This window comes from Bombina bombina, chromosome 2 (genome assembly GCF_027579735.1).
Source record: "Bombina bombina isolate aBomBom1 chromosome 2, aBomBom1.pri, whole genome shotgun sequence".
Taxonomy (NCBI): domain Eukaryota; kingdom Metazoa; phylum Chordata; class Amphibia; order Anura; family Bombinatoridae; genus Bombina; species Bombina bombina.
The window spans coordinates 445,126,247-445,143,593 of record NC_069500.1 but is presented as its reverse complement, the minus strand read 5'-3'; the positions used below and the strand labels follow the sequence as shown (position 1 = coordinate 445,143,593).

The 17,347-nt window shown below is 41.4% G+C and overlaps 1 protein-coding gene across 1 annotated transcript in view; it reads right to left on the bottom strand.

The window, feature by feature from the left end:
• CHEK2 (checkpoint kinase 2) overlaps positions 1-17,347 on the bottom strand; it is a 531,010-nt gene that overhangs the window by 406,259 nt on the left and 107,404 nt on the right. Inside the window, exon 9 of the mRNA XM_053702076.1 lies at positions 15,157-15,221. Within this exon, the coding sequence (XP_053558051.1) occupies positions 15,157-15,221 (65 nt within the window). The remainder of the gene's footprint in view (positions 1-15,156; positions 15,222-17,347) is intronic.

The following is a 17,347-nucleotide window of genomic DNA, read 5'->3' as shown; positions in this document are numbered from 1 at the left end:
AGCAGGCTGGCGTCTGTTGTTACGATTGTCCAGTCTGGCCTGCTGAATGGCATCCCCCTGGACAGGTGTGGCCGATAAAGCCACCATAGAAGAGAATTTCTGGTCTCTTGATTCAGATTCAGGGTAGGGGACAAATCTGAGTAATCCCCATTCCACTGACTTAGCATGCACAATTGCAGCGGTCTGAGGTGTAGGCGTGCAAAAGGTACTATGTCCATTGCCGCTACCATTAAGCCGATCACCTCCATGCATTGAGCTACTGACGGGTGTTGAATGGAATGAAGGACACGGCATGCATCCTGAAGCCTTGTTAACCTGTCTTCTGTCAGGTAAATCTTCATTTCTACAGAATCTATAAGAGTCCCCAAGAATGGAACTCTTGTGAGAGGAAAAAGAGAACTTTTCTTTTCGTTCACTTTCCATCCATGCGACCTTAGAAATGCCAGAACTAACTCTGTATGAGACTTGGCAGTTTGAAAGCTTGAAGCTTGTATTAGAATGTCGTCTAGGTACGGAGCTACCGAAATCCCTCGCGGTCTTAGTACCGCCAGAAGGGCGCCCAGAACCTTTGTGAAGATTCTTGGGGCCGTAGCCAATCCGAATGGAAGAGCTACAAACTGGTAGTGCCTGTCTAGGAAGGCAAACCGTAGATACCGTTGATGATCTTTGTGAATCGGTATGTGAAGGTAAGCATCTTTTAAATCCACTGTGGTCATGTACTGACCCTTTTGGATCATAGGTAAGATTGTCCGAATAGTTTCCATTTTGAACGATGGAACTCTTAGGAATTTGTTTAGAATCTTTAAATCTAAGATTGGCCTGAAAGTTCCCTCTTTTTTGGGAACCACAAACAGGTTTGAGTAGAACCCTTGTCCTTGTTCCGACCGCGGAACTGGATGGATCACTCCCATTAATAACAGATCTTGTACACAGCGTAGAAACGCTTCTTTCTTTATCTGGTTTGTTGACAACCTTGACAGATGAAATCTCCCTTTTGGGGGAGATAATTTGAAGTCTAGAAGGTATCCCTGAGATATGATCTCCAGCGCCCAGGGATCCTGAACATCTCTTGCCCAGGCCTGAGCGAAGAGAGAAAGTCTGCCCCCCACTAGATCCGGTCCCGGATCGGGGGCTCTCGGTTCATGCTGTCTTTGGGGCAGTAGCAGGTTTCCTGGCCTGTTTGCCCTTATTCCAGGACTGGTTAGGTTTCCAGCCTTGTCTGTAACGAGCAACAGCTCCTTCCTGTTTTGGTGCAGCGGAGGTTGACGCTGCTCCAGATTTGAAATTCCGAAAGGGACGAAAATTAGACTGTCTAGCCTTAGCTTTGGCTTTGTCTTGAGGTAGGGCGTGGCCCTTACCTCCTGTAATGTCAGCGATAATTTCTGTCAACCCGGGCCCAAATAAAGACTGCCCCTTGAAAGGTATATTAAGTAATTTAGACTTAGAAGTAACATCAGCTGACCAGGATTTTAGCCACAGTGCTCTACGTGCCTGTATGGCGAATCCAGAGTTCTTAGCCGTAAGTTTGGTTAAATGTACTACGGCCTCCGAAATGAATGAATTGGCTAGTTTAAGGACTCTAAGCCTGTCCATAATGTCGTCTAGCGTAGATGAACTAAGGTTCTCTTCCAGAGACTCAATCCAAAATGCTGCCGCAGCCGTAATCGGCGCGATACATGCAAGGGGTTGCAATATAAAACCTTGTTGAACAAACATTTTCTTAAGGTAACCCTCTAATTTTTTATCCATTGGATCTGAAAAAGCACAGCTATCCTCCACCGGGATAGTGGTACGCTTAGCTAAAGTAGAAACTGCTCCCTCCACCTTAGGGACCGTTTGCCATAAGTCCCGAGTAGTGGCGTCTATTGGAAACATCTTTCTAAATATTGGAGGGGGTGAGAACGGCACACCGGGTCTATCCCACTCCTTAGTAACAATTTCAGTTAATCTCTTAGGTATAGGAAAAACGTCAGTACTCGCCGGTACCGCAAAGTATTTATCCAACCTACACATTTTCTGCTAAGACCTCCCCTAGTAATGCACGGAGGTTCTCCAATTTAAATTTAAAATTTGAAATATCTGAATCCAATCTGTTTGGATCAGAACCGTCACCCACAGAATGAAGCTCTCCGTCCTCATGCTCTGCAAGCTGTGACGCAGTATCAGACATGGCCCTAGTATTGTCAGCGCACTCTGTTCTCACCCCAGAGTGATCACGCTTGCCTCTTAGTTCTGGTAATTTAGACAAAACTTCAGTCATAACAGTAGCCATATCATGTAATGTTATCTGTAATGGCCGCCCAGATGTATTAGGCGCCATAATATCACTCACCTCCCGGGCGGGAGATGCAGGTACTGCCGCGTGAGGCGAGTTAGTCGGCATAACTCTCCCCTCGCAGTTTGGTGAAATTTGTTCACATTGTACAGATTGACTTTTATTTAAAGTAGCATCAATACAGTTAGTACATAAATTTCTATTGGGCTCCACCTTGGCATTGGAACAAATGACACAGATAATCTCTGAGTCAGACATGTTTAACACACTAGCAATAACTTGCAACTTGGTTATAATCTTTTTTAGCAAAAACGTACTGTGCCTCAAAGAGGTACTTAAACGATTAAATGACAGTTGAGATAATGAACTGAAACAGTTATAGCATCAAGTTTAAAATAACACAACTTTTAGCAAAGGTTTGTTCCCATTAGTAAATAACTAAATTTGACATAAAAAATTATAGAGTAACGTTTTTATTCACAGTCAATAAAAATTCTCACAGCTCTGCTGAGAGAAAGTACTCCCTTCAAAGAAGTTTGAAGACCCCTGAGATCTGTCAGTGAACCGGATCATGCAGGAAATATAATAGTAGCTGACTGGAATTTTTTGATGCGTAGCAAAAGAGCGCCAAAAACGGCCCCTCCCTCTCACACACAGCAGTGAGGAGAAACGAAACTGTCACAATTTAAAGCAGACAACTGCCAAGTGGAAAATAATGCCCAAACATTTATTTACTCAGTACCTCAGCAATGTAAACGATTCTACATTCCAGCAAAAACGTTTAACATGACAATATTTATTAAAAGGATTAGTGACCTTTAACAGAGTAGTTCCGGTGAAAAACCATTCCCAGAATACTGAAGTGTATACATACATGTCATTATAACGGTATAGCAGGATTTTTTCATCAATTCCATTCAGAAAATAAAAACTGCTACATACCTCAATGCAGATTCATCTGCCCGCTGTCCCCTGATCTGAAGCCTTTACCTCCCTCAGATGGCCGAGAACAGCAATATGATCTTAACTACTCCGGTTAAAATCATAGTAAAAAAACTCTGGTAGATTCTTCTTCAAACTCTGCCAGAGAAGTAATAACACGCTCCGGTGCTATTGTAAAATAACAAACTTTTGATTGAAGTCATAAAAACTAAGTATAATCACCATAGTCCTCTCACACATCCTATCTAGTCGTTGGGTGCAAGAGAATGACTGGGACTGACGTAGAGGGGAGGAGCTATATCAGCTCTGCTGGGTGAATCCTCTTGCATTTCCTGTTGGGGAGGAGTTATATCCCAGAAGTAATGATGACCCGTGGACTGATCGCACATAACAGAAGAAATCTAAAACAAAATCAGAATCAAGATACAATATACTTAATTCTTACAGGTACTTTACAGGAACAGAGACCAGTCGAAATCTTTATTTAGCCCTTTTGGTTGTAGGGAATCCAATTTCCTGATCTAAAACATTTACCTCTTTTTAAGCATTTGTTCCCCATCACCTCCCCTCCTGGGTCTAGCCACATGTTCTATCACTTGAAAACGCAATTGACAAATATTATGACCCATGGAGAGGAAGTGAGAGGAGAGGGGGGCATATATATATATATATATATATATATATATATATATATATATATATATATATATATATATATATATAGGGAGTGCAGAATTATTAGGCAAGTTGTATTTTTGAGGATTAATTTTGAGGATTAATTTTATTATTGAACAAGTAGTTTTTAGTTTGTTTTTAGTTATAGCTATTTTAGGGGGGTATCTGTGTGTGCAGGTGACTATTACTGTGCATAATTATTAGGCAACTTAACAAAAAACAAATATATACCCATTTCAATTATTTATTTTTACCAGTGAAACCAATATAACATCTCAACATTCACAAATATACATTTCTGACATTCAAAAACAAAACAAAAACAAACCAGTGACCAATATAGCCACCTTTCTTTGCAAGGACACTCAAAAGCCTGCCATCCATGGATTCTGTCAGTGTTTTGATCTGTTCACCATCAACATTGCGTGCAGCAGCAACCACAGCCTCCCAGACACTGTTCAGAGAGGTGTACTGTTTTCCCTCCTTGTAAATCTCACATTTGATGATGGACCACAGGTTCTCAATGGGGTTCAGATCAGGTGAACAAGGAGGCCATGTCATTAGATTTTCTTCTTTTATACCCTTTCTTGCCAGCCACGCTGTGGAATACTTGGACGCGTGTGATGGAGCATTGTCCTGCATGAAAATCATGTTTTTCTTGAAGGATGCAGACTTCTTCCTGTACCACTGCTTGAAGAAGGTGTCTTCCAGAAACTGGCAGTAGGACTGGGAGTTGAGCTTGACTCCATCCTCAATCCGAAAAGGCCCCACAAGCTCATCTTTGATGATACCAGCCCAAACCAGTACTCCACCTCCACCTTGCTGGCGTCTGAGTCGGACTGGAGCTCTCTGCCCTTTACCAATCCAGCCACGGGCCCATCCATCTGGCCCATCAAGACTCACTCTCATTTCATCAGTCCATAAAATATTAGAAAAATCAGTCTTGAGATATTTCTTGGCCCAGTCTTGACGTTTCAGCTTGTGTGTCTTGTTCAGTGGTGGTCGTCTTTCAGCCTTTCTTACCTTGGCCATGTCTCTGAGTATTGCACACCTTGTGCTTTTGGGCACTCCAGTGATGTTGCAGCTCTGAAATATGGCCAAACTGGTGGCAAGTGGCATCTTGGCAGCTGCACGCTTGACTTTTCTCAGTTCATGGGCAGTTATTTTGCACCTTGGTTTTTCCACACGCTTCTTGCGACCCTGTTGACTATTTTGAATAAAACGCTTGATTGTTCGATGATAACGCTTCAGAAGCTTTGCAATTTTAAGAGTGCTGCATCCCTCTGCAAGATATCTCACTATTTTTGACTTTTCTGAGCCTGTCAAGTCCTTCTTTTGACCCATTTTGCCAAAGGAAAGGAAGTTGCCTAATAATTATGCACACCTGATATAGGGTGTTGATGTAATTAGACCACACCCCTTCTCATTACAGAGATGCACATCATCTAATATGCTTAATTGGTAGTAGGCTTTCGAGCCTATACAGCTTGGAGTAAGACAACATGCATAAAGAGGATGATGTGGTCAAAATACTCATTTGCCTAATAATTCTGCACTCACTGTATATATATACACACATATACAGGTAGCCCTCAGTTTACGCCGGGGTTAGGTTCCAGAAGGAATGGTTGTAAATCGAAACCTTTGTAAATTGAAACCCAGTTTATAATGTAAGTCAATGGGAAGTGAGGGAGTTAGGTTCCAGGCCCCTCAAAATTGGCATAAGTAACACCTAATACATAATTTTTAAAGCTTTGAAATGAAGATTTTAAATGCTAAACAGCTTTATAAACCTAATAAAATAATCACACAACACAGAATATATAATTAAACTAAGTTAAATGAACAAAAACAATTGCTAAACAGCATTATAAACCTAATAAAATAATTACACAACACAGACTTTACATGCATTTTTCTGCAAACAGTTCTTTCTATGCATTCCAATCTAGACTGATTTATAGACAGGAAGATCTTGTTCCTTTGCAAGCTTCTCGATAGTTCAGGTCTGGTTAAACTGATCAATTTCAGCTTGCTTGGCTTGCAAATCTTTGCTGCAACACAAGCGGACAGCTCCACCTACTGGCTATTTTAATCAATGCACTGCTTCTCAATGCTTTTCAACAGCAGTCACATGACTGAAAAAAAACAGAATTTATGTTTACCTGATAAATTACTTTCTCCAACGGTGTGTCCGGTCCACGGCGTCATCCTTACTTGTGGGATATTCTCCTCCCCAACAGGAAATGGCAAAGAGCCCAGCAAAGCTGGTCACATGATCCCTCCTAGGCTCCGCCTACCCCAGTCATTCGACCGACGTTAAGGAGGAATATTTGCATAGGAGAAACCATATGTTACCGTGGTGACTGTAGTTAAAGAAAATAAATTATCAGACCTGATTAAAAAAACCAGGGCGGGCCGTGGACCGGACACACCGTTGGAGAAAGTAATTTATCAGGTAAACATAAATTCTGTTTTCTCCAACATAGGTGTGTCCGGTCCACGGCGTCATCCTTACTTGTGGGAACCAATACCAAAGCTTTAGGACACGGATGAAGGGAGGGAGCAAATCAGGTCACCTAAATGGAAGGCACCACGGCTTGCAAAACCTTTCTCCCAAAAATAGCCTCAGAAGAAGCAAAAGTATCAAATTTGTAAAATTTAGAAAAAGTGTGCAGTGAAGACCAAGTCACTGCCTTACATATCTGATCAACAGAAGCCTCGTTCTTGAAGGCCCATGTGGAAGCCACAGCCCTAGTGGAGTGAGCTGTGATTCTTTCAGGAGGCTGCCGTCCGGCAGTCTCATAAGCCAATCGGATAATGCTTTTAATCCAGAAGGAGAGAGAGGTAGAAGTTGCTTTTTGACCTCTCCGTTTACCAGAATAAACAACAAACAAAGACAAAGTTTGTCTGAAATCCTTAGTAGCTGCTAAGTAAAATTTGAGAGCACGAACTACATCCAAGTTGTGCAACAAACGTTCCTTCTTTGAAACTGGATTAGGACACAAAGAAGGCACAACTATCTCCTGGTTAATGTTTTTGTTAGAAACAACTTTTGGAAGAAAACCAGGTTTAGTACGCAAAACCACCTTATCTGCATGGAACACCAGATAAGGAGAAGAACACTGCAGAGCAGATAATTCTGAAACTCTTCTAGCAGAAGAAATTGCAACCAAAAACAAAACTTTCCAAGATAATAACTTAATATCAACGGAATGTAAGGGTTCAAACGGAACCCCCTAAAGAACTGAAAGAACTAGGTTGAGACTCCAAGGAGGAGTCAAAATTTTGTAAACAGGCTTGATTCTAACCAGAGCCTGAACAAAGACTAGAACATCTGGCACAGCTGCCAGCTTTTTGTGAAGTAACACAGACAAGGCAGAAATCTGTCCCATCAAGGAACTTGCAGATAATCCTTTTTCCAATCCTTCTCGAAGGAAGGATAGACTCTTAGGAATCTTAACCTTGTCCCAAGGGAATCCTGCAGATTCACACCAACAGATATACCAAATTATGTGGTAATTTTTCTGGTTACAGGCTTTCAGGCCTGAACAAGAGTATTAATAACAGAATCTGAGAACCCTCGCTTTGATAAGATCAAGCGTTCAATCTCCAAGCAGTCAGCTGGAGTGGGTCGAACGGACCTAGAACAAGAAGGTCTCGTCTCAAAGGTAGCTTCCATGGTGGAGCCGATGACATATTCACCAGATCTGCATACCAAGTCCTGCGTGGCCACGCAGGAGCTATCAAAATCACCGACGCCCTCTCCTGATTGATCCTGGCTACCAGCCTGGGGATGAGAGGAAACGGCGGGAACACATAAGCTAGTTTGAAGGTCCAAGGTGCTACTAGTGCATCCACTAGAGCCGCCTTGGGATCCCTGGATCTGTACCCGTAGTAAGGAACTCTGAAGTTCTGACGAGAGGCCATCAGATCCATGTCTGGAATGCCCCACGGTTGAGTGACTTGGGCAAAGATTTCCGGATGGAGTTCCCACTCCCCCGGATGCAATGTCTGACGACTCAGAAAATCCGCTTCCCAATTTTCCACTCCTGGGATGTGGATAGCAGACAGGTGGCAGGAGTGAGACTCCGCCCATAGAATGATTTTGGTCACTTCTTCCATCGCTAGGGAACTCCTTGTTCCCCCCTGATGGTTGATGTATGAACTTGGCCCTCGCTAGCTGAGGCCAAGCTTTGAGAGCATTGAATATCGCTCTCAGTTCCAGAATATTTATCGGTAGAAGAGATTCTACCCGAGACCAAAGACCCTGAGCTTTCAGGGATCCCCAGACCGCGCCCCAGCCCATCAGACTGGCGTCGGTCGTGACAATGACCCACTCTGGTCTGCGGAAGGTCATCCCTTGTGACAGGTTGTCCATGGACAGCCACCAACGGAATGAGTCTCTGGTCCTCTGATTTACTTGTATCTTTGGAGACAAGTCTGAATAGTCCCCATTCCACTGACTGAGCATGAACAGTTGTAATGGTCTTAGATGAATGCGCACAAAAGGAACTATGTCCATTGCCGCTACCATCAAACCAATCACTTCCATGCACTGCGCTATGGAAGGAAGAGGAACGGAATGAAGTATCCGACAAGAGTCTAGAAGTTTTGTTTTTCTGGCTTCTGTCAGAAAAATCCTCATTTCTAAGGAGTCTATTATAGTTCCCAAGAAGGGAACCCTCGTTGACGGAGATAGAGAACTCTTTTCCACGTTCACTTTCCATCCGTGAGATCTGAGAAAGGCCAGGACAATGTCCGTGTGAGCCTTTACTTGAGGAAGGGACGACGCTCGAATCAGAATGTCGTCCAAGTAAGGTACTACAGCAATGCCCCTTGGTCTTAGCACCGCCAGAAGGGACCCTAGTACCTATGAGAAAATCCTAGGAGCAGTGGCTAATCCGAAAGAAAACGCCACGAACTGGAAATGCTTGTCCAGGAATTCAAACCTTAGGAACCGATGATGTTCCTTGTGGATAGGAATATGTAGATACGCATCCTTGAAATCCACCTTGGTCATGAATTGACCTTCCTGGATGGAAGGAAGGAGTGTTCGAATGGTTTCCATCTTGAACGATGGAACCTTGAGAAACTTGTTCAAGATCTTGAGATCTAAGATTGGTCTGAACGTTCCCTCTTTTTTGGGAACTATGAACAGATTGGAGTAGAACCCCATCCCTTGTTCTCCTAATGGAACAGGATGAATCACTCCCATTTTTAGCAGGTCTTCTACCCAATGTAAGAATGCCTGTCTTCTTATGTGATCTGAAGACAACTGAGACCTGTGGAACCTCCCCCTTGGAGGAAGCCCCTTGAACTCCAGAGAATAACCTTGGGAGACTATTTCTAGCGCCCAAGGATCCAGAACATCTCTTGCCCCAGCCTGAGCGAAGAGAGAGAGTCTGCCCCCCACCAGATCCGGTCCCGGATCGGGGGCCCGCATTTCATGCTGTCTTGGTAGCAGTGGCAGGTTTCCTGGCCTGCTTTCCTTTGTTCCAGCCTTGCATAGGTCTCCAGGCTGGATTGGCTTGAGAAGTATTACCTTCCTGCTTAGAGGACGTAGCCCTTGGGGCTGATCCGTTTCTGCGAAAGGGACGAAACTTAGGTTTATTTTTGGTCTTGAAAAGACCTATCCTGAGGAAGGGCGTGGCCCTTGCCCCCAGTGATATCAGAGATAATCTCTTTCAAGTCAGGGCCAAAGAGTGTTTTCCCCTTGAAAGGAATGTCAAGCAATTTGTTCTTGGAAGACGCATCCGCTGCCCAAGATTTTAACCAAAGCGCTCTGCGCCACAATAGCAAACCCAGAATTTTTTCGCCGCTAACCTAGCCAATTGCAAGGTGGCGTCTAGGGTGAAAGAATTAGCCAATTTAAGAGCACGAATTCTGTCCATAATCTCCTCATAAGAAGAAGAATTACTAATAATCGCCTTTCCTAGCTCATCAAACTAGAAACACGCGGCTGCAGTGACAGGGACAATGCATGCAAATGGTTGTAGAAGGGAACCTTGCTGAACAAACATCTTTAGCAGACCTTCTAATTTTTTATCCATAGGATCTTGGAAAGCACAACTATCTTCTATGGGTATAGTGGCGCGCTTGTGTAGAGTAGAAACCGCCCCCTCGACCTTGGGGACTGTCTGCCATCAGTCCTTTCTGGGGTCGACTATAGGAAAACAATTTTATAAATATGGGGGGAGGTACTAAAGGTATACTGGGCCTGTCCCATTCTTTACTAACAATGTACGCCACCCGCTTGGATATAGGAAAAGCTTCGGGGGGCCCCGGGGCCTCTAAGAACTTTTCCATTTTACATAGTGGTTCTGGAATGACCAGATAATCACAATCATCCAAATTGGATAACACCTCCTTAAGCAGAGCGCGGAGATGTTCCAACTTAAATTTAAAAGTAATCACATCAGGTTCAGCTTATTGAGAAATGTTTCCTGAATCTGAAATTTCTCCCTCAGACAAAACCTCCCTGGCCCCCTCAGACTGGTGTAGGGGCCCTTCAGAAACCATATCATCAGCGTTCTCATGCTCTACAGAATTTTCTAAAACAGAGCAGTCGCGCTTTCACTGATAAGTGGGCATATTGGCTAAAATGTTTTTGATAGAATTATCCATTACAGCCGTTAAATGTTGCATAGTAAGGAGTATTGGCGCACTAGATGTACTAGGGGCCTCCTGTATGGGCAAGACTGGTGTAGACGAAGGAGGGGATGATGCAGTACCATGCTTACTCCCCTCACTTGAGGAATCATCTTGGGCATCATTTATACTAAATTTTTTTATGACATAAAATACATATAGTTAAATGAGAAGGAACCTTGGTTTCCCCGCAGTCAGAACACAATCTATCTGGTAGTTCAGACATTGTAAACAGGCATAAACTTGATAACAAAGCACAAAAAACGTTTTAAAATAAAACCGTTACTGTCACTTTAAATTTTAAACTAAACACACTTTATTACTGCAATTGCGAAAAAGTATGAAGGAATTGTTCAAAATTCACCAAAATTTCACCACAGTGTCTTAAAGCCTTAAAAGTATTGCACACCAAATTTGGAAGCTTTAACCCTTAAAATAACGGAACCGGAGCCGTTTTTATATTTAACCCCTTTACAGTCCCTGGAATCTGCTTTGCTGAGACCCAACCAAGCCCAAAGGGGAATACGATACCAAATGATGCCTTCAGAAAGACTTTTCTATGTATCAGAGCTCCACACACATGCAGCTGCATGCCATGCTGTCCTCAAAAACAAGTGCGCCATACCGGCGCGAAAATGAGGCTCTGACTATGATTAGGGAAAGCCCCTAAAGAATAAGGTGTCAAAAACAGTGCCTGCCGATATAATCATATCAAAATACCCAGAATAAATGATTCCTCAAGGCTAAATATGTGTTAATAATGAATCGATTTAGCCCAGAAAAAGTCTACAGTCTCAATAAGCCCTTGTGAAGCCCTTATTTACTATCTTAATAAACATGGCTTACCGGATCCCATAGGGAAAATGACAGCTTCCAGCATTACATCGTCTTGTTAGAATGTGTCATACCTCAAGCAGTAAGAGACTGCACACTGTTCCCCCAACTGAAGTTAATTGCTCTCAACAGTCCTGTGTGGAACAGCCATGGATTTTAGTTACGGTGCTAAAATCATTTTCCTCATACAAACAGAAATCTTCATCTCTTTTCTGTTTCTGAGTAAATAGTACATACCAGCACTATTTTAAAATAACAAACTCTTGATTGAATAATAAAAACTACAGTTAAACACTAAAAAACTCTAAGCCATCTCCGTGGAGATGTTGCCTGTACAACGGCAAAGAGAATGACTGGGGTAGGCGGAGCCTAGGAGGGATCATGTGACCAGCTTTGCTGGGCTCTTTGCCATTTCCTGTTGGGGAGGAGAATATCCCACAAGTAAGGATGACGCCGTGGACCGGACACACCTATGTTGGAGAAAAGGTTGTTATTCTGAAACGGTGCAAATTGAACCGTTGTAAACCGAAGGCCACCTATATATATAAGTGAGCAATTGGAGTCCAGCACCATAAATTGTAGATAATTTCCAAACTGTTTGCTCGTCACTGTGGAGTGTTAGCAAAACTCCAATGTATACAGTCCATGCACAAAGTGTGACAGCACCACAGTACAAACTTTTTCTTTAAAGGTGAAAAATTCTCTTTATTTGGATATCGCAACCTTAACCCCTTGAGTGCTAACGACGGCTCAGAGCCGTCATTAGCACTCAACTACTTTTTCCCAATCTGGGGGCCCCCACCAGCTCCTACAGCAGTGACGTCACACGCAATAATGTGATGAAGTCACCGCGCAACTTTATTTAAAATTGTCCATACAAAGTATGGGGAAAGGGGGCATTGCTGCTTAGAAACCTGTATCTCAGGGATCTAAGCAGCTACAGACCCCCAAGACCATTGGAAAGGTAATCGCCTAACCTTTCCAATGGTATAAGTCTTGGGGATCTGGGGGGGAAAATAAAAAAGTTAAAAAAAAAGTTTTTTTATAATAGTAAAAAACAGAAAAATATAGAATTCAGCTTAGCACTCAAAGGGTTAAAAAAGCGACGTTTCTGACCTACATTGTCCTTAATCATGCATAGTTAAAAACAATTAGACAAACATTTAAAAAGGGTATCTGGACCAATCAGGTTTCAACTTTCAGTGCTAATTGGATTAACTCATACCTGTCCAGGTATTCTAGGATTCCTTTCATTAGTGACCTCTAGTGGTAGCAGAATATATGCCATGCCAATTTTTATAAAAACAAATACAAATCATAGTCCCTATTCAGACCATAAGGGTGTAATGTATTTAAGCGCTTGATCCACCATACCTCTTTTTGTTTCAGTTTTAGTTCCCTATTGCCCCCTCTTCTATGAAAGTAAGGTCTATTACTTGGAAACTGAGCTGCCTAACTGTATGTCCCATATGTGTGAAATGTGCAGATACTGGAAGTGACATGTCCTTTGATTTAATGGAAGCTTTATGTTGACTAAATCTGTCTCTGGCGGCCTGAGTGGTCTCGCCAAGATAGCAAAGCCCACATAGGCATTTAAGTAAATAAATTACATAATTAGTCTGACATGTATACAATCCATTAATTGTATATAGTTTCCTTTTATCGTTTTGTGCTAGGAATTTTCCTTTTATGATTGAATTGCATTGAGCACAATGTAGACAGGGGTAACACCCCTTATTAGGTGTAGTCAAATAATTAGTACTAGATGGTTTAATAGTGCCCACATCTGCTTTGACAATGTTATCCCTAAGATTTTTTACCCGTCTATATGATGGCATAGGAGGCAATTTAAAGGACTCCACTTCTGGATTGTATTTAGACAATAAGTGCCAATATTTTCTCACTATTTTAAAGACATCATTACTCTTATTACTGTATTCCATAGCAAAAACTAGTCTATTTGAATCATTCTTCTTTTTACTTTGTTTTTTATCCAATTCCTCAATACTCCTAGTAATGATCTCTTTTGGGTACCCTCTTTGAATAAATTTATTGCCCATAGATCTTAATCTTTCTGGCAATATCTCTTGATCCTTGACTATCCTCATTGTACAAAGTAACTGACTCCTGGGTATAGAATTAAATACAGTTTCTGGATGAAAACTTTCGAATCCTAGCAAAGTATTTCTATCTGTTGTTTAGTATAAAGATCAGTACTCAATCTAGTACCTTGTTTATATACAGTAGTGTCTAAGAAATTAACTTGCTGTGTAGAGTATGTAAGCGTAAATCTAATGCCTACCATTGAGGCATTAATATCCTCAACAAACTGTAATAAGGACTCCAATGAGCCCCCCCATATGCCAAAAATATCATCAATGTATCTTAGCCAGAGCTTACAACAGCTGATGAATGGCTGATTACTATAAACAAATTTGTTCTCAAAGCCAATCATGAACAAATTGGCATATGAGGGGGCTACATTGTAGCCCATAGCTGTTCCCCGTTTTTGCATGTAGTATGTGTCTTGGAAAAGAAAGTAATTGCAGTATAATACAAGTCTTAACATGCCATCATATAGACGGGTAAAAAATCTTAGGGATAACATTGTCAAAGCAGATGTGGGCACTATTAAACCATCTAGTACTAATTATTTGACTACACCTAATAAGGGGTGTTACCCCTGTCTACATTGTGCTCAATGCAATTCAATCATAAAAGGAAAATTCCTAGCACAAAACGATAAAAGGAAAAAATATACAATTAATGGATTGTATACATGTCAGACTAATTATGTAATTTATTTACTTAAATGCCCATGTGGGCTTTGCTATATTGGCGAGACCACTCAGGCCGCCAGGGACAGATTTAGTCAACATAAAGCTTCCATTAAATCAAAGGACATGTCACTTCCAGTATCTGCACATTTCACACATATGGGACATACAGTTAGCCAGCTCCGTTTCCAAGTAATGGACCATATCTCCATTCATAGAAGAGGGGGTAATAGGGAACTAAAACTGAAACAAAGAGAGGTATGGTGGATCAAGCGCTTAAATACATTACACCCTTATGGTCTGAATAGGGACTATGATTTGTATTTGTTTTTATAAAAATTAGCATGGCATATATTCTGGTACCACTAGAGGTCACTAATGAAAGGAATCCTAGAATATCTGGACAGGTATGAGTTAATCCAATTAGCACTGAAAGTTGAAACCTGATTGGTCCAGATACCCTTTTTAAATGTTTGTCTAATAAGGATTATGTAGGTCCGAAACATCGCTTTTTTAAGGTTGTGATATCCAAATAAAGAGAATTTTTCACCTTTAAAGAAAAAGTTTGTACTATGGTGCTGTCACACTTTGTGCATGGACTATATATATATACAATATATATATATATATATATATATATATATATATATATACATACACACACACACACACACAAATACACAGTGTTCTCCCTAGTACCTATTTAATGGACACACCACCTGGCTGACTTTACTGACCACCTGGCTACAATTGAAATCAATATTTTGCTAAAATTTGCAATTACATTTCTGATCTTTAAATCATTTGATGTTAAATTATGGATAGCTGAATTAACATTTATAAGTATCAGAAAAGTTTATAATATTGCACTGCCCCTACCTGGCTGCATCACAATGCCACCCATCCAGCAAAATCTTTTGATAAAGTAATCAGAATGTTGTGTTATGTATAAAAGAGAGATTTTTTGACATTTTTGTTAAAAATACAACAAAATTTACTTACAATTCTAGAACAATATAATAGCTGTCTTCAGAGTCGAAAAATTCTATAATCTTAATTATACAGGGCTAGGAAAAAAAGAAGAGAAAACATAAAAAAAAGTTTAAAGCAAACCCTCTACATAAATTTTATTTGATAATTTATTAAAAAGGTCAAAATATAGTAAATTAGTTGATGCTTGTTATTCACAAATACATATTTTAACTGAAAAAAAAATAGAGTTGTGTCTTTGTTAAATCTGTATGCCATATTACAATTTCTATGAGAATTCTTTTTCCACACCAGTTGTGTAAACATTTTCAAAACTATTTAACCCCTTAAGGACTGGGCACTTCAGACAAAAACTTCCCCAAAAGACCAGAGCATTTTTAGCATTTTTGTCATCACTACATTTAAACAGAAATAGAGCCTTTTTTATATTTGCCTATCAAAACTATATATACATATTTTTTTAGTAAACAACCCAAAGTAAAGTATTGATCTAGGCCCTTTTTTGGAATATTTATTGCCAACATTTCACCGCCAAAAGCGTTCAAATAAAAAAAAAATTGTAACTGTTTCACAATTTTAGGTTTCTCACTAAAATTATTTACAAACAGCTTGTGCAATCATGGCACAAATGGTTGTAAGTTCTTCTCTGGGATCCCCTTTGTTCAGAAATAGCAGACATATATGGCTTTGCCATTGCTTTTTGGTAATTAGGAGGCCGCTAAATGCTGCTGCGCACCACACTTGTATTATGCCCAGCAGTGAATGGGGTTAATCAGGTAGCTGGTAGGGTTAATTTTAGCTTTAGTGTAGAGATCAGCCTCCCACCTGACACATCCCACCCCCTGATCCCTCCCTGACCCCTCTCAAACAGCTCTCTTACCTCCCCCCACCCCACAATTGTCATCCCCATCCTAAGTACTGGCAGAAAGTCTACCAGTACCAAAATAAAAGGCTGCTTTTTTAATATATAGATGAAAAGGAATGTAAGGAAGACCAGGTTGCCGCCTTACAAATCTGATCCATAGAGGCTTCGTTGTTAAAAGCCCATGCGGAAGCAAAAGCCCTAGTGGAATGAGCCGTAATCCTCTCAGGAGGCTGTTGTCCCGCTGTTTCATAAGCGAAGCGGATGATACTCCTCAACCACAAGGACAGGAATTCGCAGTGGCCTTCTGGCCCTTGCGCTTGCCAGCATATAGAACGAACAAAGATGAGGATTGCCTGAAGTCCTTCGTAGCTTGAAGGTAAAAATTTAAAGCACAAACCCCGTCCAGATTGTGACGTAAACATTCATTAGGGGAGGAATGATTAGGACAAAAAGGAGGAACAACAATCTCCTGATTGATGTTGTTATCTGAGACCACCTCGGGCAGAAAACCTAACCTAGTACGTAAAACAGCCTTATCAGCGTGGAACACAAGGTAAGCGGGATCACATTGTAACGCAGAAATCTCTGAGACTCTGCAAGCTGAGGCAATAGCCAACAAAAACAGAACCTTACAGGACAAAAGCTTGAGATCAACAGCGGCTCAAACGGAGCCTGAAGAAGTAGTTGATGGACTCTCCTCTGACCACAACGGAGCTCTAAGAGATACACAAACAGCTCTGCAATCACTCGGCAGGAGGAAATGAAGCCAGTCACATGGGGCGCAAGATAAGCCCACCTCCACTACTGGTCCAAGCTGGTGAAAAAAAATCTACTGTACAGCGATAAATAAAAAGTAAAAAATAACACTCCCAGTCATTCATCTGTCTCAAGGGACCACATGCCATCAAAATCAACCCCTCACAAATACTATGTTACGTAGCTATGTTCCCAAATGCTCTAAATGAGAACCTACGGAGGTCTGTCCCCAGATCCCTCTGAGGTGACCCTATCCAGATGTCCCCTAGGAGAGAAACACATCCCCTCTAAAATAAATAAAGCACACACACACAGCTTCTCAAGGTGTGACAGACTTCTCCTTCCTCTGACAGGGACCTGAGTGGCGAAAAAAAGACAAGCAGTGTAACTCATCTACACTGATCTCCCAGGGGTAGTTAACTTAATTATCCATATGTCCTTACAGAGAACGTTTTCTGATATATATGGATCAAACCTTCACCACTACTCTCACTGAGAGATTTAGATGGCTACTCCAATACCCCAGTCCTCTCTTGAAGGGAAAATACCCATTAAAGGACAATCTTCTTTCTTCTAACACTT